This window comes from Henckelia pumila, chromosome 1, assembly GCF_033568475.1.
Source record: "Henckelia pumila isolate YLH828 chromosome 1, ASM3356847v2, whole genome shotgun sequence".
In the NCBI taxonomy this organism is placed as follows: Eukaryota; Viridiplantae; Streptophyta; class Magnoliopsida; order Lamiales; family Gesneriaceae; genus Henckelia; species Henckelia pumila.
Window position 1 is genome coordinate 107,226,439 of NC_133120.1, and position 26,587 is coordinate 107,253,025.

At 32.7% G+C, this 26,587-nt stretch overlaps 3 protein-coding genes across 5 annotated transcripts; all 3 read left to right on the forward strand.

Annotated features, from left to right (window-relative positions):
• Positions 1 to 11,018: 11,018 nt before the first annotated feature.
• LOC140874880 (calcineurin B-like protein 7) lies at positions 11,019 to 14,180 on the forward strand. 2 transcript variants are annotated; one of them, XM_073278345.1, is made up of 9 exons: positions 11,019 to 11,061; positions 12,083 to 12,204; positions 12,320 to 12,402; positions 12,923 to 12,982; positions 13,076 to 13,184; positions 13,296 to 13,348; positions 13,432 to 13,512; positions 13,588 to 13,700; positions 13,953 to 14,180. In XM_073278345.1, the coding sequence occupies exons 2-9, from the start codon at positions 12,114 to 12,116 to the stop codon at positions 14,020 to 14,022; spliced, it is 660 nt and encodes a 219-aa protein (XP_073134446.1). In that variant the 5' UTR covers positions 11,019 to 11,061; positions 12,083 to 12,113; the 3' UTR covers positions 14,023 to 14,180. The 2 variants fall into 2 exon arrangements, with proteins under 2 accessions (XP_073134446.1, XP_073134447.1); XM_073278346.1 differs by lacking the exon at positions 11,019 to 11,061 and adding an exon at positions 11,569 to 11,706.
• Positions 14,181 to 18,636: 4,456 nt separating this feature from the next.
• On the forward strand, positions 18,637 to 21,521 carry LOC140875299 (uncharacterized). Of its 2 annotated transcripts, none has more exons than XM_073278956.1 (4): positions 18,637 to 18,871; positions 18,969 to 19,124; positions 19,743 to 20,052; positions 20,499 to 21,521. In XM_073278956.1, exons 1-4 carry the CDS (start codon positions 18,719 to 18,721, stop codon positions 21,296 to 21,298), a joined length of 1,419 nt encoding a protein of 472 aa, XP_073135057.1. In that variant the 5' UTR covers positions 18,637 to 18,718; the 3' UTR covers positions 21,299 to 21,521. The 2 variants fall into 2 exon arrangements, with proteins under 2 accessions (XP_073135057.1, XP_073135058.1); XM_073278957.1 differs by having other exon boundaries at positions 18,969 to 19,070.
• Positions 21,522 to 25,594: 4,073 nt separating this feature from the next.
• On the forward strand, positions 25,595 to 26,221 carry LOC140871831 (uncharacterized). The gene has a single exon (XM_073274572.1). The coding sequence runs from the start codon at positions 25,595 to 25,597 to the stop codon at positions 26,219 to 26,221; it is 627 nt and encodes a 208-aa protein (XP_073130673.1).
• The last annotated feature ends 366 nt before the right edge of the window (positions 26,222 to 26,587 follow it).

The window sequence follows — 26,587 nt, forward strand, 5'->3', positions numbered from 1 at the left end:
CCTCTGTCAAAGCAAAGACTCGTGCCTGCTATCTCGGAGGCTGGTTCGCACCAGAGTTACCTCCCTGTCTGTTCTGCTGCTGAGGCTGGAAAGAGTACACTGCAGAAGACTGCCTCTTGGGTTGAGCTGCAGGTCAAGATGAACTTCCGCTCTGAGCTCTATCTCTGTTACGCTGAGGGCACACCTTAGAGAAGTATCTCGGTTGCTGAAAGGTGTTACAATTACCAAAGACTCCCACACACTGATCCGGTGAGTGTCTTCCCCCACACTTGCTGCAGTACATGGCTGAAGATCCAGAACTCTGTCCTGAACCGAATTTCTTGGAACCACTGGAACTAGAAGAACTGTTCCCATGCCTCTTGAACTGTTTACATCTTGCTTTGTACTGATCCTTTCTGTTTCCCCCACTGTTTCCACCTTCATACCTTTGCTGTTGGTTCTGGTGCTGAGGTGGCTGATTCTGATACTGAGATGGTGGGTTCCGATACTGCCTCTATTTCTGAGGTGCTACCTGGTTACCTTTTTGTCTCCACAAGCCTGCTTCTGCTCCCTTTGCGTGATTCATGGCATCCGCAAAGTTGTTAGGCCTGTTGGTTTTTACCAACGTGAAGACGTCGGGGTTCAAACCATTGATGAACTAATCTGCCTTAGCTTCTTCATCTCCGACAATTAGCGGTGCAAAACGCAATAGACTATCAAACTTAGCCACGTACTCTTCAATGTTCAGATTCCCTTGCCTCAGGTTGGCAAACTCTGCTCCCTTATCTTTGCGATACGAGATAGGGAAAAACCGCTTATAAAATTCAGATTTAAAAAGAGTCCAAGTAACTTCCGTACCTCTACTCTCCATTGCTTTCTTTGTCATGATCCACCAGCTCTTAGCAACCCCACGTAGCTGATGAATGAATAACCTGATTCGGCGGTCATCTGTGTAATCAATGGAATTGAACAGCTGATCAATATCATCCAACCAACTCTCGCAGTCAACTGGATTTTCTGAACCCATCAATAACGACGGATTGAACGACTGAAACCTCTTCAGCAAGGTTTCCATAGGCGTTGCTGAAGCATCCAACTAATCAACTTCAGTGCTAGCTTGCTAAGTCGCAGGGATAACTGGCCGTGTGTTTTTGTTTATCACTCGACGAGGACCCATCTGAATAACAAAGGTTAGGGCACAAGATATCTCAATCGCTACAACCGGTGCCCCTTTACAACCGCTCAGAAAAACCGGATACCAGTCGATAACATAAGCAGTTATATCTCAAGTAGATCATGCTTATAAAAGTAAATCACATAACCATGTAATTCAAATAATTCTCAACAATAAAGCATGCTCGCATGGAATTAAGTATACAATTAAAATAATTCAAACACATGCGAGGAGCCAATACACACAGACTCGATCTACCCGCTCACTCTAGTTCAACCAAGAATCTTATCTCTCTGATACCACTTAATGTGAGAACTCGTTTCTAATCAACTAAACTCGGACAAACAACCAATTATTTTTTTTTAAAAGAAGGCTCGCGCGTCCGCGCTGACATCAGTGCGCCCGCGCCTAAGCTTCGCTAAAACCAGTGCGCCCGCGCCGACGCTGCGCAAAGACTAGCGCTCCCGCGCTCTAAGTAAGAGCACCCGCGCCCTTACCTCGTAAAGAGGTCGCGCGCCCGCGCCGCCCTCTCGCCCAGAAATGTTAAGGCACCAAAATAAACTCAACAAAACCTAAAAACTTGCATTAAAAGTATTTTACATGCCAATAACGATACAAGTAAGATTTAGGGAAGAGAAACATTCAATACGGTAGTACCTACATCGATTCTTGCTTACAAAACAAATACGAGAAGTTCGAATGACTAAACATGTTTGCAAAACATAACTAGGTTGACATGCTGATTCGACTTCTAAACGAGTCTCACTTCTATCTCTTGCTCTGGACGCTAACCAGGTCTATGCTGACTTGATCCTGCCCTTCCTGTTGCCAAGTACACATACAAAACAAAGCAACAGCCGGATAAACCGGTGAGAATGATAATCCCAGTAAAAGCAACATATCAAGTAATACAACCATAAACATGCTTTCAAGACAACAACACAATCAATAACAACGTAATAAAATGCATGTCTTTAAACCGGGATATCAAATCTGATAAACGAAGGATTTCTGCTGTGCTTTTGGGATCCCGAGGATGAGATCATGGGACGACTCACCGACTCTCCCGATCGAGGTGGTGCCACATATCTCACTCCTCTAGACTTTGAGCAACCATAATGAGTATGTTAGCACTAGGCGATACGACTACGACCTAGGCCACTCAATCATAGTTCCCAAACGTCCAAACAAAAAGGGCGGTTCTGCCCGCTGAATCAACGTAGGCTCAAGATGAATGCATAACAGAAACATAAAACATAAGCCACATAGTCAAAAGAAAATTCAATCAGCAAGACACAAGTTCCTCATGCTAGAACAAGTGTAGATGCAATATGTGATTTGAAAGGTAAACTCGAGAACCAACTGTCCCGAGTATGCTATCCCGCTACGATGACTGCTTTTACCTTTCAATGTCGTAGATCCAACTCCGGACAAGCTACAACAAAAGATTGTATCATCAACTATACAACCTAAACAACAAACAACGGTTCAAGGAAATCTCTTTACCGTTCTTCGTCCAACTCTCGACGAACAATGCTGCTAACACAGGGCTCGACAAACTCCAACGAATCTGTACGAATACAAGAGTTGATCAACAATCATGATCACTCACAAGCCAAAGCTTCAATCAATACAAAAATGGTTCGAAATCTCCAAGACTCAAACCGACGGCATAACGGCTATAAACTGAACAAATCGGAAACGCAGACAGCAGTTCAATACCGATATAACCTCATAACAATGCCCAAAACAACAATAACAAAGCAAACCCATCAATCTCAAAATCCACATTTTCGAAAATGGCTTCCAAATATCATAACAAATCCGAACGTCGCTCTAATTCAAAACCGACAGATAATAAACGATCAGAACTCTGTCTAGAACAACATACTCGAATCTCAAACGATTCTAACAACATCCAAAAACTAGAATGTATCCGATCTTAGAAAAACTTAAGATATAACGGAGCTTTCGCTGCAGTGATCGCTAAACTGCCTTCAGAAATGATTTCTAATGGACGGATCAACCGGAAACCGAGATTGGAAAGCTTGAACTTCACGTTTTGCTCTGTAATGGAGGTTGAAGGCGTGGAGGAGGAATGGAGAAGGTGAAGGAGACTACTCCCAAGTCAAACAAGTTGTAGATAATATATCAAACTCACAATTTGCGTTTTAGTCCCTGAAAAATCCAATTTTTGCAAAAAGGACCCTGATCAAAATCAAGTCGGCTCGTGAACTATTTAATCTCCGATTAACTCAAATAAACTCATTTAAGATAAAAACGGGGTGTTACATCAACACCTCCGGGTGTTAGTTTATTTTAAATAAGTACTTTGCTCCCCTTAAGGAGCTCAGCTCAATTCAACACCTCCGGGTGTTAGTTTATTTTAAATAAGTACTTTGCTCCCCTTAAGGAGCTCATCTCAGTTCAACGCCTCCGGGTGTTAGTTTATTTTTAAATAAGTACTTTGCTCCCCTTAGGGAGCTCAGCTCAGTTCAACGCCTCCGGGTGTTAGTTTATTTTTAAATACGTACTTTGCTCCCCTTAGGGAGCTCAGTTCAGTTCAATGCCTTCGGGTGTTAGTTTATTTTTAGGTGATAATCTCACCTCCCTTTAGGAAGCTCAGCTCAGCTCGACACTTTTGGGTGTTAGTTTATTTTTAAATGTTAATCTTATCTCCCTTCAAGGAGCTCAGCTCAGCTCAACACTTTTGGGTGTTAGTTGAGCTTAGCACCTTTGGGTGTTAGTTCAGCTCAGCTCCTATTTCCCATTTGTAGGTCAATTCAGATAAATAAAAGAGAAACAATGTAATAAATGAGTTTGCATAGTAAAGTGAGAAGTTAAATGTTTACATCCATCATAACAAAAATCAATACTCATTCTCTCCCTCCCCTTCACCCTGCTCAGCCTCGCCCTCACCTTCCTTAACTGCCTCTCCTGAGGTGAGGGAGAGGGAAAACCCATCCAAATCCAGAAAATCTACAGGAACCCTTTTAGGAGGGTAACCTGCCGCCCTGAACTGCTGGGTACAGCCCTCGAACCCTTTCGATAAGTAGCCATAGGCTTAGACATCAACCTCGTCCATGAACTCGTCCGACTTTAGGAAGCCTTCTTTGAAGCCTTCAGCTCCCTTGGCCAGCTCGGTTCGGGACAGCTCTAGCTCTTGGAGGGCTTGAGAAAGCTGATCCTGGGAACCTTTAAGTTCACCCTACAGGGCTTCCTTCTGCACCTCGGAGACTCGGAGGTCATTCAACTGCTTCAGCCGGTCAGCCTAGAAGCCCATCCGTATCTCCTCCATTTGAGCTCAGAGAGTGGCCACCTCCTTGTTATGAGACAGCTTTAGAACCTCAAGCTCTTGGTTCAGCTCAGCAAGATGAGTATCAAAACTCCTTGTGTCCTTGATGAGTTGCTTCCGAGCAATCGAAGCTCGAAGGGACACCTCGGCATTCAGTGCGGCAGCCTGGCATAGGAAAGAGATTGTTTTGAGCTGAGTATAAAATGCTGAGCATAAAGTAAATAGAGTATAAATCACCTCAGCGGAAACGGTGTTGGAGCGATGTAGGAGCTCAGCCCAGCCAAGGTTCTTCACAAAGTTAGCATCGGCTTGAGAAAGCATGTCCCGAAGGACTGAGCCTGCTGCTGCGGTAGGACCTACCCCCACTATCTGAAGCTCATCATGGTACATGTCAAAGAAATTGGAGCGGCATCGGACCACCGGGGTTTGAGGCTTCTCCGACCTGAACTGCCGAAGAGGCACTACCTCGGGAATGGTAGATTTTCCCGAATCCAGCTCTACAACCTCGGGGTGGGGGCTGGATACAGCACGTCTCTTAGAGCCTTTGGAAGGGGCAGAGGATGGCTTGGAGGCAGCAACAGCACGGGGCAAAGCAGCTTAGGATTTTTCCGAGGTAGCTTCAGCCTTGCTCCCTGGCTGAGATGGTGTCTTCTTATTCTCTAGCATCCTCTTCATGGCAGCGTTCATGACTCTTTTTTCTGAGAAAATGGGAAGGAGGTCAGTAAAAAAAATAAAAAATAAAAAATAAAAAAGATCAAGGGCGGGGAAGGGCCATACCTAAGTTTCCTCGGACCGAGACATCGGCCGAGCTGAGCCCATGGTGACAGAGCAGATCTTCTGCCAGAAGGGCAGAAGTATTGAATCACCTTCCCCCTATAGCCCTTAGGGTTCTGGTAAACAGCTCCCCCTGTCGAAATCCCGGGGCAGGAACAGGCAGGAGGGGGAGAGTTTCCCTCCAAGATGAGCATATGTCCCAAGCATCGGAGGGATGAACAAAAAAGAAAGAATTTTTCCAGTTTTTGTTTGAACTGGGACAGCCCTTAAAAAATTTACAATTAGGCTGGCAAGAAAAGTAAAAAGGGCCCTCCTCAGAGCGTTTGGGGAGAAAAAAATTACAGATAGTAAAGCAAGTTACTTCGTAACCTAATGTTCTAAAGAGAACTATAAAACTGCACAAGGTTCGGAAGGAGTTAGGGGTGAACTGCCCTAAGTGAAGCTCATAATAACGGCTGATCTGCTGAAAGATGAGGGGCAGGGGAAACCTAAGACCAACCTCTAATTGATCTACGTAGAAGGTGTAATATCCCTCAGGGGGATTGTCAGCTCGGTCATCGAGGTCAGGAATAATGAACCCATATTCCTTGGGGGCATGGTATAGAGCTCTTATTTTGTCCTCGTCCGAAGCATCTAGCCCGGAAGGATACAGCTCAAACCACAGCACCGCGAGGACATCAGGGTCATTGCCCGAGTCATCACCCTGAGCTGAGGTGGAGGGGTGAGTAGGGTCCTGGCCTATAGGCTCTCCTGCGGGAGTAAGAGTGAGGAAATCAAATTGATCCACCTCACGGAACACTTTGTCTGAGCTTCCAGAGTGAGCTCGGGAAGAAGTGGCCATGAAAGGTATTTACTTACTTAGGAAGCTCGGAAACTTGGGAGAAAGGGAAGAAAGCAAAGAAGCTCAGAAAAGGAATTCAAGAGAGAATTCACAAAATCAAGAAGTGGAAAAAGTAAAAATGAAATTTTTTACAACAAGGGGTTATTTATAGAAAGCTCGGGTCAAATTGGACCGTTGGATGTAAACAGGTGTACGGCTCAGATTCTCGGGAATTCGAAAGTTACCGTTACATAGTACTTGTCAGAATGACAGCTGGGCTTGGCGGGGCACTTCAGCTTGGCATTCGCTCGGGGTCATCTCAGAATAAGAATAACGAACTTCGAGTCTTTGACCTCAGTTCGACTTTTGAGGGGGGGACTTGTGATACCCGGAGGAGGAAATCACCTTAGCTCCTCGATGACCTTAATATGAAAGCTCGTCCCTAATCAACTAGGACCAGCTCAGGCCTCGGGAGCTCGGGAGCCTCAGGAGCTTGGCCAAGCTCCCCTACTATCATTACCAGCTCGGCCTCGGGAGCTCGGGAGCTCGGGAGTCGGCCAAGCTCCACCCCTATGATTACCATCTCGGGTCGGGAGCTCGGCCTTGGGAGGTCGGGAGCTCGGGAGCTCGGTCAAGCTCCCCACCATAATTCCCAGTTCAGGTCGGGAGCTCAGCTCGGGAATTTGGGAGCTCAGCTCAGCCCTGATGTCAGTAGGGAGTTAGCTTGGTAGATTTGTTCGGCAACTTTGGTGAGCCAGCTAGGATATTAGGATCAGTGTTTAAGGTGAGTTCAGGGGTTCAGCAACAACTCACTCACCCCTTCCTATGTGACTCCAAGGAGAGTAGCAATATAGAGTATTATGAATAGCAGTTCAGCTCAGATTAAGTATATTATTATTTCCTTTGTCAGATAAGATTCAGGTGAGATCTTAGCCTAGATATTCGGGATCGTGATCTCGGGATTCTCGGGTTCTTGATAAGGAAGGTAGACGTTAAATGCGGAGCTCTCTCCTATAAATATCAGGTTCACTTTCATTATTTAGATCCTAATTCTCACTTGTGTGCACACATCATCCTCTATATTTCGCTATCCTAGCATCTGACTTGAGCGTCGGAGGAGATACGCTGGAGTACCTTCCGCCCCCCCCCCCCCCCCCTTAACACTCTTGTTCGTGATTTCAGGTCAGTAGTAGTTCATCTTCTGTTGGAGGAGTTTCATCAGCCCATCCAAGGAGATCACTTTATTGAGGTATATCAATGATAAAATATGAACGATTAAAATATTATGTATGACGTGAATGTAATAGATTATATATTTTTTTAAGTATCTCAAGATATGTGGTGATTAATATCAAAGAACAAAGATCCCAAAACATCATATTTTTTATCATAAATTGTTTGACATCACATAATCAAAATATTAATTTTATCGATAAAAAAGAAATGCTCATTTATATAACTAGGATAGGAAAAGACAAGGAGAATACTTAAGAGTTGTTAAAGAAATAAGGTGAAAATTGATTAACTACAAATAAATAAAACCAACAAATTTTGGAATTTAAATATTCTAGAATTAAGATTTTCGTTTAAAAAAATATGTTCAATTTATTTATCTACAAACAAATAAAAACCAAAGAATTTTGGTATTTTAATATTCTTGAAAATTGGATCCTATTTAGTATGCACGTAGTTTGACAATTTCGATCTCATCATAATAACTAATTTTACAAAAAACATCATTGTCAAATGTCTCGAGTATGTATAAATAAAGGATAAAGTCAGACAATATATAATGTAAAACTTTGACATTGTTTCACATTTTTATAATTGATGATGATGATTAATTAATAAATTGATATAGATTAACCAAATATATTACACTAAATACTATTTTAGACAAATCTAAAATTACATCATAATTTTATGCAGTTATCCTACCTTCAATGACGCACTATTATAATATGCTAGTGTATTGATGTACGTGTTGTGTATTTATATAATATTTTTATAATTAATTTGATTTATATTCAAATAAGAGTAATATCATAGTTGTAAAAATCATCGAGAGATTAAACTACAATTTGAAATATTGAAATTAAAAAAAACAAAAAAAACAAATGTGTAATATCTATATCACATAAGAGCAATTTGAGTAGAAAAAAATGGTACTGTCTAAGGAGCAGATTCTTTATATATAGGGGAAGATAAAATAATAGAAAGAGTGAATATATATATAGTGTAAAAATTAATTTGGTACACGAACTATTGGTTAAAAGTCAGATTGATACACGAATTTTTGTTAATGACTTAATTGGTACATGTCCACCTGATTTTGACCAAATTATTTTGAATAAAAGGGTATATTTGTCTTTTGATAGTATAAATTAATTAATGTAATAATATTATTTTTTTTAAAAGCTAGATTCATCGTTTTTGTCCGCCAGAAAAACCGATAACGACTTCAATTTATTCTTAGTCATGTTATCTTATAAATTATTGTGTTTAAATAAACTTTTAATTTTTTATTTGTTGATTAAAAAATATGTGACATGCTATGACGTTGTTTAATTAGTGATTTGACGAAATTTTATTATAAATATAATTTTAAATTTTAAATTAATTTTTGGTAGAACTTAACCAATGTTTTTATTAAAATAATATATTCAATAAATATTTACATAGTTAAAATATTAAAAATATTTTATCACTATCACTATTTATTTAATATTTTTAAAAAATATTAATGAAAAAATTATGTATACAAAAATCAGAATTTTAGCTAAAAATAATAATTATTTATTTTTTTGCTATCAATTTATTTATTTACAATTCTTTAGATATTGTATGACTTAATATAATTTATCTAATCTTTTTCGTTGAAATATAAAATTTATTTAATATATCTAATATAATAAAAATTATGTACAAATAAAAATTTTAATCAAATCAATTTTTACATCTAAAATATAATATACAAATACTTCGAATTAAGATTAAAAATAAAATGTGTTTGTAATAAAGGGCAAATTAGACATTTTACATAATGTTACCGAAAATTGACCGGAATCCGATGGACATATACCAATTAAGTCATTAACAAAATTTTGTATACCAATTTAACATTTAACCAATAGTTCGTATATCAAATTAATTTTTACTCTATATATATACTGTTCTACGCTATTGTATATATTATATACTATTATTAAATTTGACACATTTATACTAATTAATTAAATTTTATATCATCCGACCTGCATAAAAAAAACTTTTACACCATCTTATTTTTTTTATTTAATTAATATAAATAATATAATATAATTTACATTTTATTTCTTTCATGATTAAATATTGAAACAAGCTCTAATATTATTGTAAATTCTTGACATACAATTATCTTGATCTCATTAAAGTTTAAATTCAATAATTTTTAAAGTGTAATAATTATAATATTATTTCTTAATAAAAAATAGTACAAAACACAATAAATTTTTTAATAGAATTTCAAAAATTATACCCAATTTTAAATATATACATGGCAGGACTATAGATCAGGATATAAAAATAAGTATTAATTATTATTTTTATTTTTATACAGAAAAATTTGTATTTTATGAAGAGAAATCATTTGTTACAAGATTTATCAACCAAAAATGAATTCCTCATTCACACATGATAAAGATAAAAAATAGTAAATCATAAAACGAACAATAATAGTCATGAGCTACACTATTAGCCAATTTATGCTCATGAATAAAAAATACAGATATTGACTGTGCCACTAGCTAGTTAATTTAAAGAAAGCAATAACTTTAATAAAAATAATAAAAAGCAATCAAGGAGTATAATAATGCCAAATGTCAACCATAGGAACATTGAGTCATGCAAACCATAACTGTACAAGCTGACTAAATGGATGGACAGTAGTAGACTAGTGGCTTTAACTAGCTAACACAACCATACAAACAAAAATAAAAAAAAATTAAAATTAAAGTAGATTTCTAAATAGATTTTGTGTTCGAGATTGATTATATCCAAATACCTCTCCATCAGCTTGTTTTTTCCAAAAAAAAAAAAAAAAAAAAAAAAAATAAACTAAACTAAAAATGAATTTCCTTGTTCAATTTTTTCTAAAAAAATGAATCGATTTTTTTAGAAACACGAGATATATATGTACTTGTATGTTTGAACTTTTCTTCATGTTCGCGAATGTTTTTTTATGATATTAGAACATGTAATCGTTATCTTTCGGTGTATATTGGTAAACTCTCAACTAATTAACGCAATACTTTGCAAACCACGTTAGTCAGGTAAATCGCATTGGACAAACTCTGTGCGACTAACCAAAAAAAATGTTGATAGAGAAAATCGAACACCTAACCACTGATCAAATGTTTACTTATTCCATCAATTTGAACACCTATTGAAAGTTTCATGCTCATGGATACTTGATTTTAAGGTAGCTTCTTGGTGACTTCCGTACGTGGACACACTTTAGAAAACATGTAATCAAAATTGGGTATGAATTATGATAAGAAAGTATTATCCGAAATCAAGAATATTCTTTTTGGAAATATCAAGTATTATAATAAGGGTAAAATTCCATACATAGTTTTTTTATTCATCATTTCTATGTCATTAACTTTTAACATAACAGGAACTAACGATATTAAAATGCCTAGGCCCATGCTAAGCTAGCTATTAACTATTGCACGTACGTCAAAAATTCAAAATTCAACAAAAGATTAATTAAAGAAATTAATCAATTCAGGCACCAGCATAACATAAGCAATGCATTGTTTTAAACAGCAAATTTGACAGTTTCAAACTTCAACATTTGAAAATTGAATGAATAGAATAAATGAATAATGTCGGAGATGCTAAAAGTCAGATTAATAATTGAATAAACAATTACTAAATTAAATATTTAAATCAGATAAAAGAACATATATAAAGAATCCTTTACAAAGAACAACCTTGATTCACTCCACCTTCACCAGAACAAGAAAAAGTGAACTGGTAAGTCCACTTCATCTTTCTCTCATGTCTCCTTCCATGGAGTAAAAATAGACAAGAACATGCATTGCTCGAGCTTAAATTTTTTTATTAAATCCATAGTTATTTCGCGGTTGTGCAGTTGATATGTGGACGCTCGTTTTAAATTTTTTACGGACATATATATTTTTTAGTTAACATAAAAAAAAAAATTCATTATGTTTGGATGGAACGATATGATTTTGGACGACGCGGTTAAAATATTAAAGTGGCTCAATCCAAATTCATACTTGTATGATCATTTTGAAAGGTTTTAATTAGTTTTCTTTTTCAATTTTCTTATATCAGTATTGGAATGTTTTTAGCTGCATGGTTAATTTTTTAATGCGCATATATTTACGTGGGTGATATTTGTTTCCATGTATGCATATTAAGTATATTTTTAACGACTCTCAAAAAAAAAAAGTATATTTTTAACGAACATGAGCCCTTTATAGATTTCATTTACATTTTATTTGAAAATTTTGGCCTTCTCAAGTTTCTTCTTGTTTTAGGTTCTTGCACATGGAGTCCAAGCTTTAATTCCCATATCTCTAGCCCATATTGTTTGATCCTCGAGAATTCTTGGATATTCAAAGTTTTAATTATTAATCTCCACGCTCTGGGACGGTAAAATTCATGGATTTGAAAAAACTATAAGATTTACATTTTTTTAGGAGAAAAGATATACATTTTCAGCGGCCTGGAAATTGTGTAACAGATTAGGATGATTAATTACCAAGAGTTTAGTGGCATACCTGCAGATCTGATATTGGGAAGAAAGATTTTACAGCATATGCTCTGTATTGCGTTTCATCATCACCATCGCATACCAGTCATCTCTTACATACATTTTGTAAAGATTCTTCATTTGTAATTCATTTCAAAGAAATTGGAGAGAAAAATTTGTGGGTTTTTTAGATTTTTCAATGGATTCAGTGCTTACCCCTTTGCCACAATCGGTCTGTCACCTTATGCTAGTTGTTAACATTTGCAAGTGCTGCAGTTTGCATCTGTAAATCTTGGATTGGATTACTATGCGTTCCCTTGCCAGATGCTTTTGCTCCTCAAAAGCTAAACAACCCCCAAAATTCGAGGAACATGTCATACTTGCTTCTGAGACAACATGTGAGTTGTGAAATTGAACTAAAATCTTGCAATTGAATCTTCAACTGCATGTTTTCGTAGGTTAATTTGTTCGTGATTCTGTGTCTGAAACTTTTTGTTTCGGTTCAATTTGCAGTTAATGTGAATGAGGTTGAGGCTCTGTACTTCCTGTTTGAGCAATTAAGTAGTTCTGCAGTTGATGATGGTTTCATTCACAAGGTACTCTCAGTTTACGGCAAAAATCGAATGATATCAACAACGTATAACCGAGTCTCAAATACGGTTAAGTCGATGCCCTGTGGGTGGCGTGACGGATTTTGAACATGGGATCCATTGATTTTAATCATTCATGAGGTTACACGTCGCCCGCAGGGTACTGTAAGGTGTGTCTTGTCTTGTTGATAAGCCTAGGGGGTGAGTGAGTTGAGCCGGAACGTGACCACATGTGAGTAGTCAAATAACTGCTGGGTCAGAGTTTGAGAAACCCGAACCATTTTCGAGCCGGAACGTGACCACATGTGGTTCAATCTTGACGTTGTTGCATCAGAGACAACTTGGTTATCCACCAATCCACTATATCAAAAGTTATAGCTGATTGTAATATCGAGTAATTCTTGTATCGGTGCTATAAGTGAGCTCACAGGACAGTATATATAGACCATTTTATTTTCAATCATTTCGCACTCTGTACTGATTTCATATCTAGAATATTGAGATGGTTGGTGTAATTTGGTTTCAGGAAGACTTCTTGCTGGCACTTTTCAACTGCAACAGCAAGCAGAATCTCCTTTCAGAAAGGGTTTGTACATCTCCCATTTAATAGCTTCAAAGTTCAAGAGTTTGTGCAGTTATCAACAAAATAGGATAAAATTTTATTCAATGGTCTTTGCAGCTATTTGATTTGTTTGATGCAAAGCGAAATGGCTTGATTGAATTCGGAGAATTCGTTCGGGCATTGCACATCTTCCACCCTGATGCTCCGGAATGTGAAAAAATTTCCTGTAAGCCGATGATATATATAGCTAATTTTTTATGATCTTTTGTTCGTGATCTTAGTTCGTTATTGATGCTACTTTCATTTATAATGACGTAAAGATTAATTGTCTTTACAGTTGCATTCAGGCTGTATGACCTTAGACGTACTGGTTATATTGAAAGGGAAGGGGTGAGTTAATACCTTCTCAATATTCATTTCGTCTAAAGCACATTCCGGTGGCGTTTTTAATCGGTTTTTCGCGTGTTCTTCAGTTGAAAGAAATGGTTCTGGCTACTCTGAGGGAGCTAGATCTGTGTCTCTCGATTGATGTTGTGGAAGCAATGGTGGACAAGGTATTAAATCGCCGGTCGATTTTACTCAGAAAACTTGCAATGTATTATTAACTTTGTTCTGGTTTTTCGCGGTAGACTCTGCAGGAAGCAGATTTAAAAGGTGATGGGAAGATAGATGAAGAAGAATGGAATGATTTGGTTGCTAAGAATCCTTCTCTTATAAAGAACATGACTCTTCCATACCTAAGGTTGGTCCATCCCGGAGAATTTTGATGAGTATTTACTTAGTTTTTATCTTTAGATCGAGTGCAACAGTTTTTGTGTTTGACATATCAAATATTTTTAAAACGATTGAAATTGGATAAAATGTGACATGATTTTATTTGTTTTTACATCCACGTTAGATAGTTTGGTTACATTGAACAAACATTTCAAATTTTGTTGAAAGTTTTTGGTGGATTAATCGGAGGATAATATGTAACGGGTTGATCAAATTACAGGGAAATTACACTAGCATTTCCGAACTTTGTGATGGAAAGTGAAGTACCTGATTCAGAACTCGTCCGCTGAAATTGGAAAACTCTAGGACCTTCGATCTCTAAGGAAACACAGGCACTCTGTAACATGTTAGATCAATGGTGTGTTGATTTTTGCAAAAGTGTGTAAAAACAAGTGTAAAAATGTACGGAAAACAATTATCGTGTCCGTAATTTAACAATTCTTTTTGTCTCTTATTCAGGTAAAAAAAAAAAAAAAACAATTCTTTTTTGTCTCAAGTGTAACGACGTATCATGCCCGTTACAGCATTTTCAATTTTTCTTTTTTTTTTTAAAAAAAAAAAGCAAATAAAATGGCTTTTCCAATTAACAACTTATATGATTTTTCTGGGCTAATTGCATTAATCTCCCATGTGAAAAGTCTAAAAATCATAAATTCTTCTAAAAAATATTAATAGGCTAATGCATCCCTCAGTTTTTTAAAATGTAGCACATTTCACCCCTATGTTATACAAGCTCGCACATTTATACCCTCTCATAGGGGTTTTTATGTTAATTTTTTTATAACATAGGGTCTAACATACTATTAATTTTACACAGGGTGTTTTATGTTTTTTAGACTTTTCACGGAGGGGGTGTAGATGCAATTAGCCCGATTTTTCTTCAACTAACAACTTGCATTATCCTTTCCAAAAAAAAAAAAAACAACTTGCATTATTTTTTATTTAGAAAAGAGCCCAACATAATGGCATAGCGGACAATTTCAAAACCTAAATAAAATATTATTCAAAAAGGGGGGAAAAACAAAAACAAAATAAAATATTACCTTTTTATTTTTTCCTTTCACAATGGAGGTCCAACGGCTCCAAATTCTTCATGTACGAATAAGCAATATTATAATATGGGAGCTGACAATTGACATGACAATACTCAATATTTTTTTTTTATTACTGAATATATGCCACATAATTTATACAAACAAATTAACCAAAAATTGATTTATAAAATTGATTAACCAAGAGACATATTATCAACATTATGTCTTATCTTGTTTAAAAAAACATTATTAATCTTATCTTACTTTTTTCAAAAAAATTAAAAATAAAAATCAACCCCTCTACAGACTAATTTACATTCAATTTGATAAAATTTAATTAATTTTACAAACATATATTCACATTTTCATTATCATTTAACCTCTTTCAAATTTATCTCCAACAATATCTTATCAACTACCAGTTATTATTTATAAGCCACATCTATATTATATATATATATATATATATATATAAAAACAAAAAAGTTACATAAATAGAAATAAAAAAAAAAAATTCGTCAAAAGACATTTTCGAAAATAGTAAAGATATCATAAAATTAAAAAATACAAATAATATATTATTTAATTTAAAATTATATATAGAGATAATATTGAATATTCAAAAAATAAGATAATATTATAAATGATAAAATATTTGATCTAAAAATTTTAAAATATAGATAAAAATACAATTTAATCTTAATAAATTAAAATATATTTTATCGTGATCAAACAAAATTTAATTTTTGCTTTTAGCGTTGATTGTTTTGTTTGCCCCAATACAAGGAAATTTTACTATCAAAATATCATGATAAATTAAATACAAAATATCGCGATAAAATAACAAAATCTTAGGATATTATTATTGTAAATATTATTGTACATGATATTTGTTATACCTTTAGAATTTTTATATATAAAAACAGAAAACTCAGCTACAAATAGTTAAACTATAATTTTGAAAATATAAATAAAAAATTTGATTGAATTAAAAACAAAATTCAAAATAGTATTTTTACAAAATTTAATTTTTCGTTTTTCTTTGAGCCCGTTTGGATTTTGTAGAGATTTTTTAAAATAAGTGCTTTTAAAAGCTACAATTTTTGGCTTTTAAAAAAGCTCTAATTTTGACTTAAAAAAATGTTTATTTAAGCACTTTTTTGGTCAACCAAACTCCTTGTTAACTGAAAAGTACTTAAAAAAGTGCTTTTTTGGCCTAGCTTTTGAAACCAAACGGGTCCTTTATAAAAATACGATAGATTTTTTTTTTAAAAAAATATTTTTCATTATTAAAAAAAATTTAATTTTTGTTCTTAATAAGGTGTTTTGTTTCTTATATATATATATATATATATAAATAAAAAAATATTCAAAATAATAATAATATTATTAGTGGTATGCTATTTAATCCATAAATTTTAAATATACGTAAAAATACGATTGTAAAAAATTTAAAGTAGTCTTTTTTTTTATCAAATAAAATTTAACATTTATTTTTAATAAGATAATTGTCTATATGCATATATAGATATACACAACAAATATTCAAAAAAAAGTGATATGAACGATATATTATTTAATATAAAGTTTTAGTATATAGATAAAAAAACGATTGAAGTTAAATTAAATTAAAAATAAATTTTTTTGTGATCAAACAAAATTTAATTTTTACTTTTAATATGGTGATTGTTTTTGCTTATATATATATATATATATATATATATATATATATATATATATATATATATATATATATTCAATAGAGATTAAAAAACATAGTATTATGAGTGATATACTATTTAATATAAAAATTTTAATATATATAAGCAGCAAAATATGTTAAAAATAGAAACATGAAACTTTTCCGTTCAAAAATATTTTCGAAAAATAGTAAACGATTATCATTATTAAATAATTTTAAAATTACGATAATATGTGATCGAATTTAAAATATAAATAGATATAAAATTAAACATTCAACAAAAGATAATATTATTTTATCTAAAGCTGAAAAGACTGCTAAAATATAAACTATAGTATTTTTCAACCGAAAAATTATTTTCGAAAAGAGTGAAGACATTATCATCAAATTTAAAAATTCAAATAAGATATGATTGAATTCAAAATTATAGAAAGAAGTAATATAGGATATTCAAGAAAATAAAATATTATGATTTGAGTAATATATTATTTGACTAAACAATTTTAAAATATAGATAAATATACGATTTAATTTTTAAATTGTTTTTCATTATCATATTTATAATTTTTTTTGTTTATTTAATTTTATATACTTTATATATTAATTCTTGTTAATATAAAGAACATTTCATACTAATTGTACGGATTTTAATGTAACTTATCTTATAATATATTATGTATCTATATTTTATTATATTTATTTTTATATTTTATATTTTCTATTTTACTAATTAAACTTTAAAAATTTAAATATTTATTTTAAAATTTAAAAAATTTCTATTTTGTTTTTGTATGGAATACAAATATTGCATGCATCAAATTTATAATTATTGGATAAATAAATCCCTTAGAAAATAAAAATAATTTTAATACAAAGATAATATGAAGAAGTAAAATATTAAAATAAAACATTTATAAAAAAAAAGAAGGGTGGAACAACTTTTTCCAATATAAAAACATCTTAAGAGATGTCAAATAGGATTAAAACTGTTTTCTAAAAAGTTTTTCAAACAAATTTACAAAAATTTTAAACTCTGTCAAACATCCCTCCAACCGCAATGAACTCTCTAAGGATTTGAAATCCGTTGTGATGACCTCAATTATAGTATAATAAATATCAAGATGAATTTTTTTAAGTTATCTAAACAATGAAGAGACATTATATTCGTAGATTTCAAATCCTTTAATCCAATTCAAACTTAATTTATTTGTATTTTAATTATTTATTCAAACACTTATCTCTTACTATATTATTAAGTCTAAGCACCCTATACCAACTGATTTTGGTGTCATGGTGAATTTTCACCTATTTATTCCTTTATTACCCCTCAGCACTCTCTCTCTCTCAACTTCCTTCCCACTTCTCACTACTTCCAACAACCTTCATCCTCCGAATTTCTTATCCACTATTTATAATATATATTTTTAATTTATTTTTATTTTTGTTTTGTATTATTTCTGAATTAAAGATATAAATATTTTTAAATATCAAATTTTCGTCATTTTTATGTTTTACACACGCATCGCGTGTGCCACGACGACTAGTATTTACTAATTTTGCCAATAATTACATAAAAATAACACTCTGTGTATCGCACATGTGAAATACTAATATATTTGATAACTCATCCAAATTCTTGAATTTTATTTCGATCCAAATTGTTGTAATTATTAATATTTTAACTATTTGAAATTTATAAAATAAAAAATTATTACAATTAATAATATACATGATTGTTATATAATACATGCATCGCATTTGCTTGGTGCACTAGTATTTTATATAAAAATGTAGATGAATCAAGAAGTCTACTTTGAATACGTTCTCATTCGTATATACTAGTATTTCAATACATGCGTTAGATGATTTTTTTATAAACAAATAGCCACAAAACACAAGAGATACAACACACAAAGTGAATGTCATTTTAGTAAATAAAAAAAATATAATTATTATAACAAGAGAAAGTGATATAAAATAATTAATTTGCGTAATAATTTTAGTTTTGTTGAAAATAAATTATGGTATAATCGTATAGGTCCATGAATTATTTTCTTTTGATGTATTTATTTATTTATTTATTATTAGCATTTAACATGATATTTCATATATTATTGATACAGGAGACGTTTTTTTCCAACAAAGACGACGAAGAGTCAACAGAGAACTCGGACCGTTGGGACATGAACGAACGATCGATGCTGTCATCATAAACGGTACGAAAATCACTCAATCGATCACAGCTGAAAGATGGAACCGGAGAACCCACCAGCTCCGCCGTCTGCACGCTTTGAACGGTGCCTTCCATGCCCCTGCAACGGCGGAAGCTGCCGCCTCGTAACCTCCACCCAGAAATATCTGGGCTGCCTAAGGCAGTACTTCAAATGCCCTCGGCAGCAATTGGTACTCCAGTACTACTTGTTCCTTTTCTTCTGACATTTCCTTTAATGGGTTTTTCATCTCTGATTCTCTTTATGTTGTGGCTGCAATTTTTTTTCAGAAATGTGAATTCTTTAAGTGGGCCGATTCGGTAGAGCCGCATGAGTTCATTAACGTGCCGTACTGTGGCGGCTGTAAGGCCGGCGTTTGCCGCTTCACTAAGGTGAGGGTTGGACCTAATGCCGGCCGAATTTTGTTCACGTGCAGAGTAAAGGAGGTAGAGGTTTTTTCCACCTTTTTTCTTGTTTCACTAAATAACCAAAACATGGCTTTGTTTTTGTTAGCATAGATTCCTCTCTAAGTGTATTTGATTTGATTATAGTGATCCGTCATTATATGTTTATTTATGGTAAAACTTGATAGCAATTAGCCTTAAAAACACAGGCGAAGCACTTGGTTGATTTTAAATGAGTTTTTTTTCAGCACAAGTATGTTGTCCCTTTCTTTTGTCAAATTATAGTACTATTAATGAATTTTGTTTCCGTTTAAGGAAAAACAAAAGGAAAGCAGTTGTTAAGTCAAAAAAGAGTATTCTTTAAAAAGGATCTAACTATATATGTTTTATGCCGGGGTTTGGGGGTTCTAGAGAATTGAGTCAAGGCAATACATAGAAGAGCCTTAATAGTTCAAAATTTCCTACATTAAACGCTTGCATCGTGTGTGAGTTGGCTGCTTTCAGTATTTGGCAATGGGTAGCTAGCATTGCTTGGGAGTGGGAGTTAATGATTGTTTTGTGTCGTTCTTATTCCAAATTATTCTGTCCGGTCCAGTGTTCATGCTTTTTGGGTATGCAAGACTGACCATCCTAGAAACTTTTGTACTGAATCCTCCACAGGGACAAGGGTCTTGTGGATTTAAAGTTTGGCAGGACGAGCTTCACGAAAATGCAACTTTATTTACCGGCCGTGACAACGACACTGGCCCTGTAATTGCTGATATGGTTGTGGATTTCAACCTGATAAGTGACGAGGAGCCAGACGATGAGCCAGTTGATGAGCCATATTTGAATGAAACTTCAATAAATATGAAATCCCCTTGTCCTGATGTGAAATCTGGGAAGATGGAGCAATGGAATTGTCACGAAGACATATCGGATGAACTGTTGAGGACACCCTCCAAAGAATCTATAGCTGGAGACAATAGAAGTAATGAATCCAACCTTGGTTCTTTGTTGAGTTGCCAACAGTTAATGCAATGTAGGCAGTAGGATAAATAGTTGAGGAAAAGATTGTAGCTTTTACTCTGGAATCTTAAGAAATTTCCACTCCTTGTGCATATGCAAAGGACTCCTTTTGTGCATGTTGGTTTTCATGGAGGGTTAGTTTCTTTCTTTCTTTCGTTTTTTTCTTTTTCTTTTTTGTTCTTGAAGGAGCTTTAGAGCATCCTAACACAAGGAGTGGATTTCAAAATGTGACTTTTAGAGTTTCCTGCTTCTTATTGGCATAAGGAAAGAAATTCATTTTCACTGTTATATCTGATTAAATTCTGCTTCTATTTTTTCGAAAACCAATTTAAGAAGTCGTACTTGCAAAGTTTTATTGTAAATTAAGTGCTTCCGTATCTTCTATCAGCTCTTCTCTTTATTATGCAGGCTTCTCCCCTCTGTTACATCCCATTTCCGAGTCGAAGGAAGAATATTCAGTAAACGAGGGTTACAGCCCTTCCCAATTCACTCCAGAATTCAATTCTGAGCTCTCATGCTCTAGAGCTACCGAAGTTGGTGTTGATGCACCGTCATGTGCTGAACTTTTCCCTGAAACCACAACCAATAACATTATGACAGAAGCAATCTCAAAGTCATTCGCGCTGGCAGCTGAGCACCTCCAGAAGGGCCTCATAACTCGTCTGGAGGTGATGGATTTCAAAGAGCATGAAGCCATGACGCATGCATCAGAAGCCACTTTTGCTGCTCTAAATCGCCTGTTCCACAATTACCAACCTTTCAAGGAACGTGTGAACGAACTTATACATTCTGCAGTTTCATTAGCTGAGGTCGAAAAATCCATTCCCGACGAAGATACTTACCAATGTTTAATGGATCATTGTCATCGCGAAAGACTAAAGCTAGGTGAGATGGATAAAGCACATGCTAAAGTTGTGGGTACTGTTGATAAACATGGGAAGCGTTTGATAGCTCTGCAGAAGGAACTTTCTTCAATGAAGGAGTGGATTTCCCGGGCTGAGGCCGAAATAATGTGTTGCAAGGCGGAGATGGGGAATATGGAGAATCAGGTGGTAGAAATATCTAACCAGAAACAGATTTTGAAGGAATACATTCTGACTGCATCTAAGGAATGGGAGGATCGTTTGAAACTCCGGGAACGAAAAGATGTTGAGAAAAGTGTTGCTAAGGCCGCATTCGACAGGGCAAGAGCCTTGCTTCGAAGATGAATTCGAGCCAAGTTTTTGTTCTGAATCAGTGTTAATTATTGGAGCTAGCTTACTACTGAAATCTTGGACATGTTTTGAGTAGGCTTTTCATGTATGTATATATATCTAAAACTATTGTTTGAGCCAGCAATTTGTATCCTTATTAAGATGTCGGCTTCTACCTCGAACACTATTGTGTCAAGGATTCCTCGTTGCAGTTTATTTCAAACTTCCTATCATATTATTCAGTGAATATCCGCCAATCGTCATAGATATAAAACATGCATGTATGCTGATTCTTATTTTATTATTTTTTCGGGGTTAAATTCTGTGTGTGTTAATGTTAAAGATTATAATAATTTTTGAAATTATTATATTACAGGTGTTTTTAATTATTAATAAAATAGGATAATTTTACTTATTTTCGAAAGGCATGTAGTTGTATTATAATAATTTGTTGTATATAACTGATAACACATATTTATTTCTATTGTCTAGCTAGTTCATTATAATATCAAAAGATAATATATATATATATATATATATATATATTATCGAATATATGTATTTTTTTAAAATTTATATCATAGTAAAAGATAAAACATGAGAATTCTTGTAAAATTGTCTCACTGATTTTTACGTTTTATTATAAATATGAGCCAAGTCGACTCGATTCACGATATAGATGCCTAAGACGGTTTCAGAGGAAAACTACTTTAGTTTTTATTATACTTATTAATTATCTCTAGCGCATTGGCTTGCTAGTTAATATTAGTTAGGAGCTTATTTAACATACCCCCATAAGTCAAATCTAATGATACAGCGTGTTATAATATACTTAGGTAGTCTTTTGGGATAACTTGTACATCAACTTTTTCTTCACAATATTTCAAATATAATTGGAAATTAATATCAACTTACTAATATAGAAAACTTTGATGATAATTAAAATATTTTTTTTGAGTAAAATCGTTTGATGCAAATTCAACCAACCACGAAGAAAACTCCCCATTAATCCAAGTAAAAGACGAATGGGAGGAAGAAACAAATTGTATAATAGTATGAGCGACATTGTTTGCCGCTCGAGGTTCAATAATTGTTTTTTTTAGTACAGTTCAATAATTGTTTTTTTTTGTTCGGCACTTCAATAATTGTTAAATTGATACATGAACTTATATTAACTAGTAAAAAGCACGTGCGACGCATGTGAGTACACATAATTTATTTATAATTTGTGAGTCATATAATTTTGTCATTTCATTCATAATTTGAACATTTTGCTTTTGGTAGAAAATTACATTTTACATTGCTCATGAATTCAAAAATATTTATTTTAACCAATAAAAAATGAGTAATATTAAGTTTATATAATTATTAAGTTTGTATAATTATTATTTAACATTTTGTCTTCATATCTATCTATACAAAAATTTCAAAGTTTCAAAAAATATTTTTTAATTCTATTTTTTTAAAAATTATTATCGGAAGTTTTAATTTTTTGTTTTTATATTTTGAAATTATTTACAAAAAAATTTCTTTTAACTGTTTTGTTTGAAAAAATACTCGTTATATTGTTCATAGAGATGAAAAATATTTATTTTTAGCCAATTAAAAAATGAGTAATCAGACTGATATATAATTATTAAGTTTGTTATTTGTATAACCTCTTCATATCTACACAAAAATATATAAGACTCATAAATATATATCCGTATTTAATATAACATGTTTTTAAAATTACTATGACAAGTTTTAATTTTTTGTTTTTCTCTTTTCAAAACTGATTTCTTTACAAAATTATTTTCTTTTATTTTAGTTATTTAATTAATTAATTAAATGAAAACAAATCCCACCCATTTTGTTTTTCTCTTTTCAAAACTGATTTCGTTACAAAAATATTTTCTTTTATTTTATTTATTTAATCAATTAATTAAATAAAAAAAATCCCACCCAAATTAGAGCATGAAATTATTAAAAATTATTTTAGGCTTATTATATTGTAACATCTTTTTGATTCATTTATTTTAATCAACCAACTATTACTCAGTAATGAATGCATTTAGTTAATGTGTAATAATTAACAAGCCATGTATTTTGTATTTATTTATATAAAAATTTATACATTTACTTTTATGTCCTAGCTAATAATTGATTTTTACATTTATATCCTTATTATATTCACTTTTACATAAAATTGTGTAGAATAAAAGGACAAAATTGTAAATTCACAATTGTAAAACTTTGTCCTTTTATTCACATATAATTATTAAGTTTGCATAATTATTATTTAACATTTTGTTCTTCATATCTGTCTATAAAAAAATATCAAGGTCTCAAAAAAATATTTTTTTAATTTTTTTTTTAAATTACTATGGGAAGTTTTAACTTTTTGTTATTATCTTAGAAAATTTTGTCATTTCATTCATAATTTGAACATTTTTTTTTTGGTAAAAAATTACATTTTACATTGCTCATGAATTCAAAAATATTTATTTTAACCAATAAAAAGTGAGTAATATTAAGTTTATATAATTATTAAGTTTGTATAATTATTATTTAACATTTTGTCTTTACATCTATCTATACAAAAATTTCAAAGTTTCAAAAAATATTTTTTAATTCTATTTTTTAAAAAATTATTATCGAAAGTTTTAATTTTTTGTTTTTATATTTTGAAATTATTTACAAAAATATTTCTTTTAACTGTTTTATTTGAAAAATACTCGTTATATTGTTTATAGATATGAAAAATATTTATTTTTAGTCAATTAAAAAATGAGTAATCAGACTGATATATAATTATTAAATTTGTTATTTGTATAACCTCTTCATATCTATACAAAAATATATAAGACTCATAAATATATAACCGTCTATAAATTTTAATTATAACATGTTTTTAAAATTATTATGACAAGTTTTATTTTTTTGTTTTTCTCTTTTCAAAATTGATTTCTTTAAAAAATTATTTTCTTTTATTTTAGTTATTTAATTAATTAATTAAATGAAAACAAATCCCACCCATTTTGTTTTTCTCTTTCCAAAACTGATTTCGTCACAAAAATATTTTTTTTTATTTTATTTATTTAATCAATTAATTAAATGAAAAAAATCCCACCCAAATTAGAGCATGAAATTATTAAAAAATTATTTTAGGCTTATTATATTGTAACATCTTTTTGATTAATTTATTTTAATCAACCAACTATTACTCAGTAATGAATGCATTTAGTTAATGTGTAATAATTAACAAGCCATGTATTTTGTATTTATTTATATAAAAATTTATACATTTACTTTTATGTCCTAGCTAATAATTGATTTTTACATTTATATCCTTATTTGTATTCACTTTTACATAAAATTGTGTAGAATAAAAGGGCAAAGTTGTAAATTCATAATTGTAAAATTTTGCCCTTTTATTCACCTCTTCATATCTATACAAAAATATATAAGACTCATGAATATATAACCGTCTTTAATTTTTAATTATAACATGTTTTTAAAATTATTATGACAAGTTTTAATTTTTTGTTTTTCTCTTTTCAAAACTGATTTCTTTACAAAATTATTTCTTTTTATTTTACTTATTTAATTAATTAATTAAATGAAAACAAATTCCACCCATTTTGTTTTTCTCTTTCCAAAACTGATTTCGTTACAAAAATATTTTTTTTTATTTTATTTATTTAATCAATTAATTAAATGAAAAAAATCCCACCCAAATTAGAGCATGAAATTATTAAAAATTATTTTAGGCTTATTATATTGTAACATCTTTTTGATTCATTATTTTAATCAATCAACTATTACTCAGTAATAAATGCATTTAGTTAATGTGTAATAATTAACAAGCCATGTATTTTGTATTTATTTATATAAAAATTTATACATTTACTTTTATGTCCTAGCTAATAATTGATTTTTACATTTATATCCTTATTTGTATTCACTTTTACATAAAATTGTGTAGAATAAAAGGGCAAAATTGTAAATTCACAATTGTAAAACTTTGCCCTTTTATTCACACTTTTAGATAGATAAAAATAATAGATTATCTCAAATTCTCAATATCCGTAAACTATCAAATGTTTTTAAAAAAATAATGGATAAATAAAAATAAGTTTTATTAAAGTGCTTTTCTTCTTCTTTTTCTTTTTTTTATTTATTTTTTTATTAAAGTCATTTTTCTTCTTTTATCCTCTAGTTCCAACAAAAAGTACGTAAATTCATATTATATCCATTAATATAAGTGGAGAAACTTCCCGTCTGCAAACATACTAAAGTGGAATTTGGAAGCACAGATCTGATCAAGAAATGGGCAAGTCTGGTCTTCCCCACGAGCCACCGAGCGGCGATGATGACGGCGGCGGCGGCGCTAACTTTGCTTCCTCATGTGTAGTCGCCGCCATTGTTGTTATTTTCCTAGCCGTCGCCGCATTCACCGTCTACTTCACAATTTTCAGGCCCAAACACCCAACACTCACAGTCAATGCCGTCCTAGTCCCCGCCTTCTCCGCCGCCAACTCCACCGCCAACCTCACTTTCTCCCAATACGTCACCGTTCACAACCCCAACCGCGCCGTCTTCACCCACTACGGCGGTTCGGTGCAGCTCCTATACGCCGGAAATCAGGTGGGTTACCTTTTCATACCCGCCGGGGAGATCGAAGCAGGCGGGACTCAGTACATGGCCGCCACCTTTGCCATCAAGTCCATCCCACTTTCTGTTCATGAGCCGCCAGAAAGCATGGTACCCTCTGCGGCGGACGGCCTTAACGGGTTCGGGTCTGGGTTCGGGTCGAGGATGGAAGTAGAAACAAGAACTGAGGTGGCGGGTAGGGTACGGGTTCTGCACTTGTTCACGCACCATGTGGAAGCCAGAGGCGAGTGTAGGGTAGCCATTGCTGCTACTGATGGATCTGTCTTAGGTTTCCACTGTTAATGTTAAGAGTTATTTATTTATTAAAAAAAAATAAAAAATTGGCCACACTTTGGTGAATGGTGTTATGGATTTTGGGATCTTGATTAATTCAGTATTCCTTAAAAAAAAAACGAATCTTAAAAACAGATCCTAGGCCTACGTTGTAGGCTAGAGTTAGTGAATGCATGCATCTTGTACAAACAAACAAATAGAGTTAATTAACTGCATGGACAGTACGTAAACTACAGTTATTAGATTTATGTAGTATTTGGAAGAGCTTATACGAAGCACTTTTCAACTTGTCATTAACAAAATATCACAAAATTTTAAAATTTTATTAATAAAAAGTGAAAAATATTTTCTAAAAATTCTCTCGAATACTACCTT

Bases quoted from the DNA above. Each gene is read 5' to 3' on its own strand.
- LOC140874880 (XM_073278345.1), top strand. From the start codon at position 12,114: ATGCGTTCCCTTGCCAGATGCTTTTGCTCCTCAAAAGCTAAACAACCC. The intron at 12,205-12,319 runs GTGAGTTGTGAA...TTCAATTTGCAG, and splicing joins ACTTGCTTCTGAGACAACAT to TTAATGTGAATGAGGTTGAG. The intron at 12,983-13,075 runs GTTTGTACATCT...TGGTCTTTGCAG, and splicing joins AGAATCTCCTTTCAGAAAGG to CTATTTGATTTGTTTGATGC.
- LOC140875299 (XM_073278956.1), top strand. From the start codon at position 18,719: ATGGAACCGGAGAACCCACCAGCTCCGCCGTCTGCACGCTTTGAACGG. The intron at 18,872-18,968 runs GTACTCCAGTAC...ATTTTTTTTCAG, and splicing joins AATGCCCTCGGCAGCAATTG to AAATGTGAATTCTTTAAGTG. The intron at 20,053-20,498 runs GTAATGAATCCA...TTTATTATGCAG, and splicing joins TATAGCTGGAGACAATAGAA to GCTTCTCCCCTCTGTTACAT.
- LOC140871831 (XM_073274572.1), top strand. From the start codon at position 25,595: ATGGGCAAGTCTGGTCTTCCCCACGAGCCACCGAGCGGCGATGATGAC.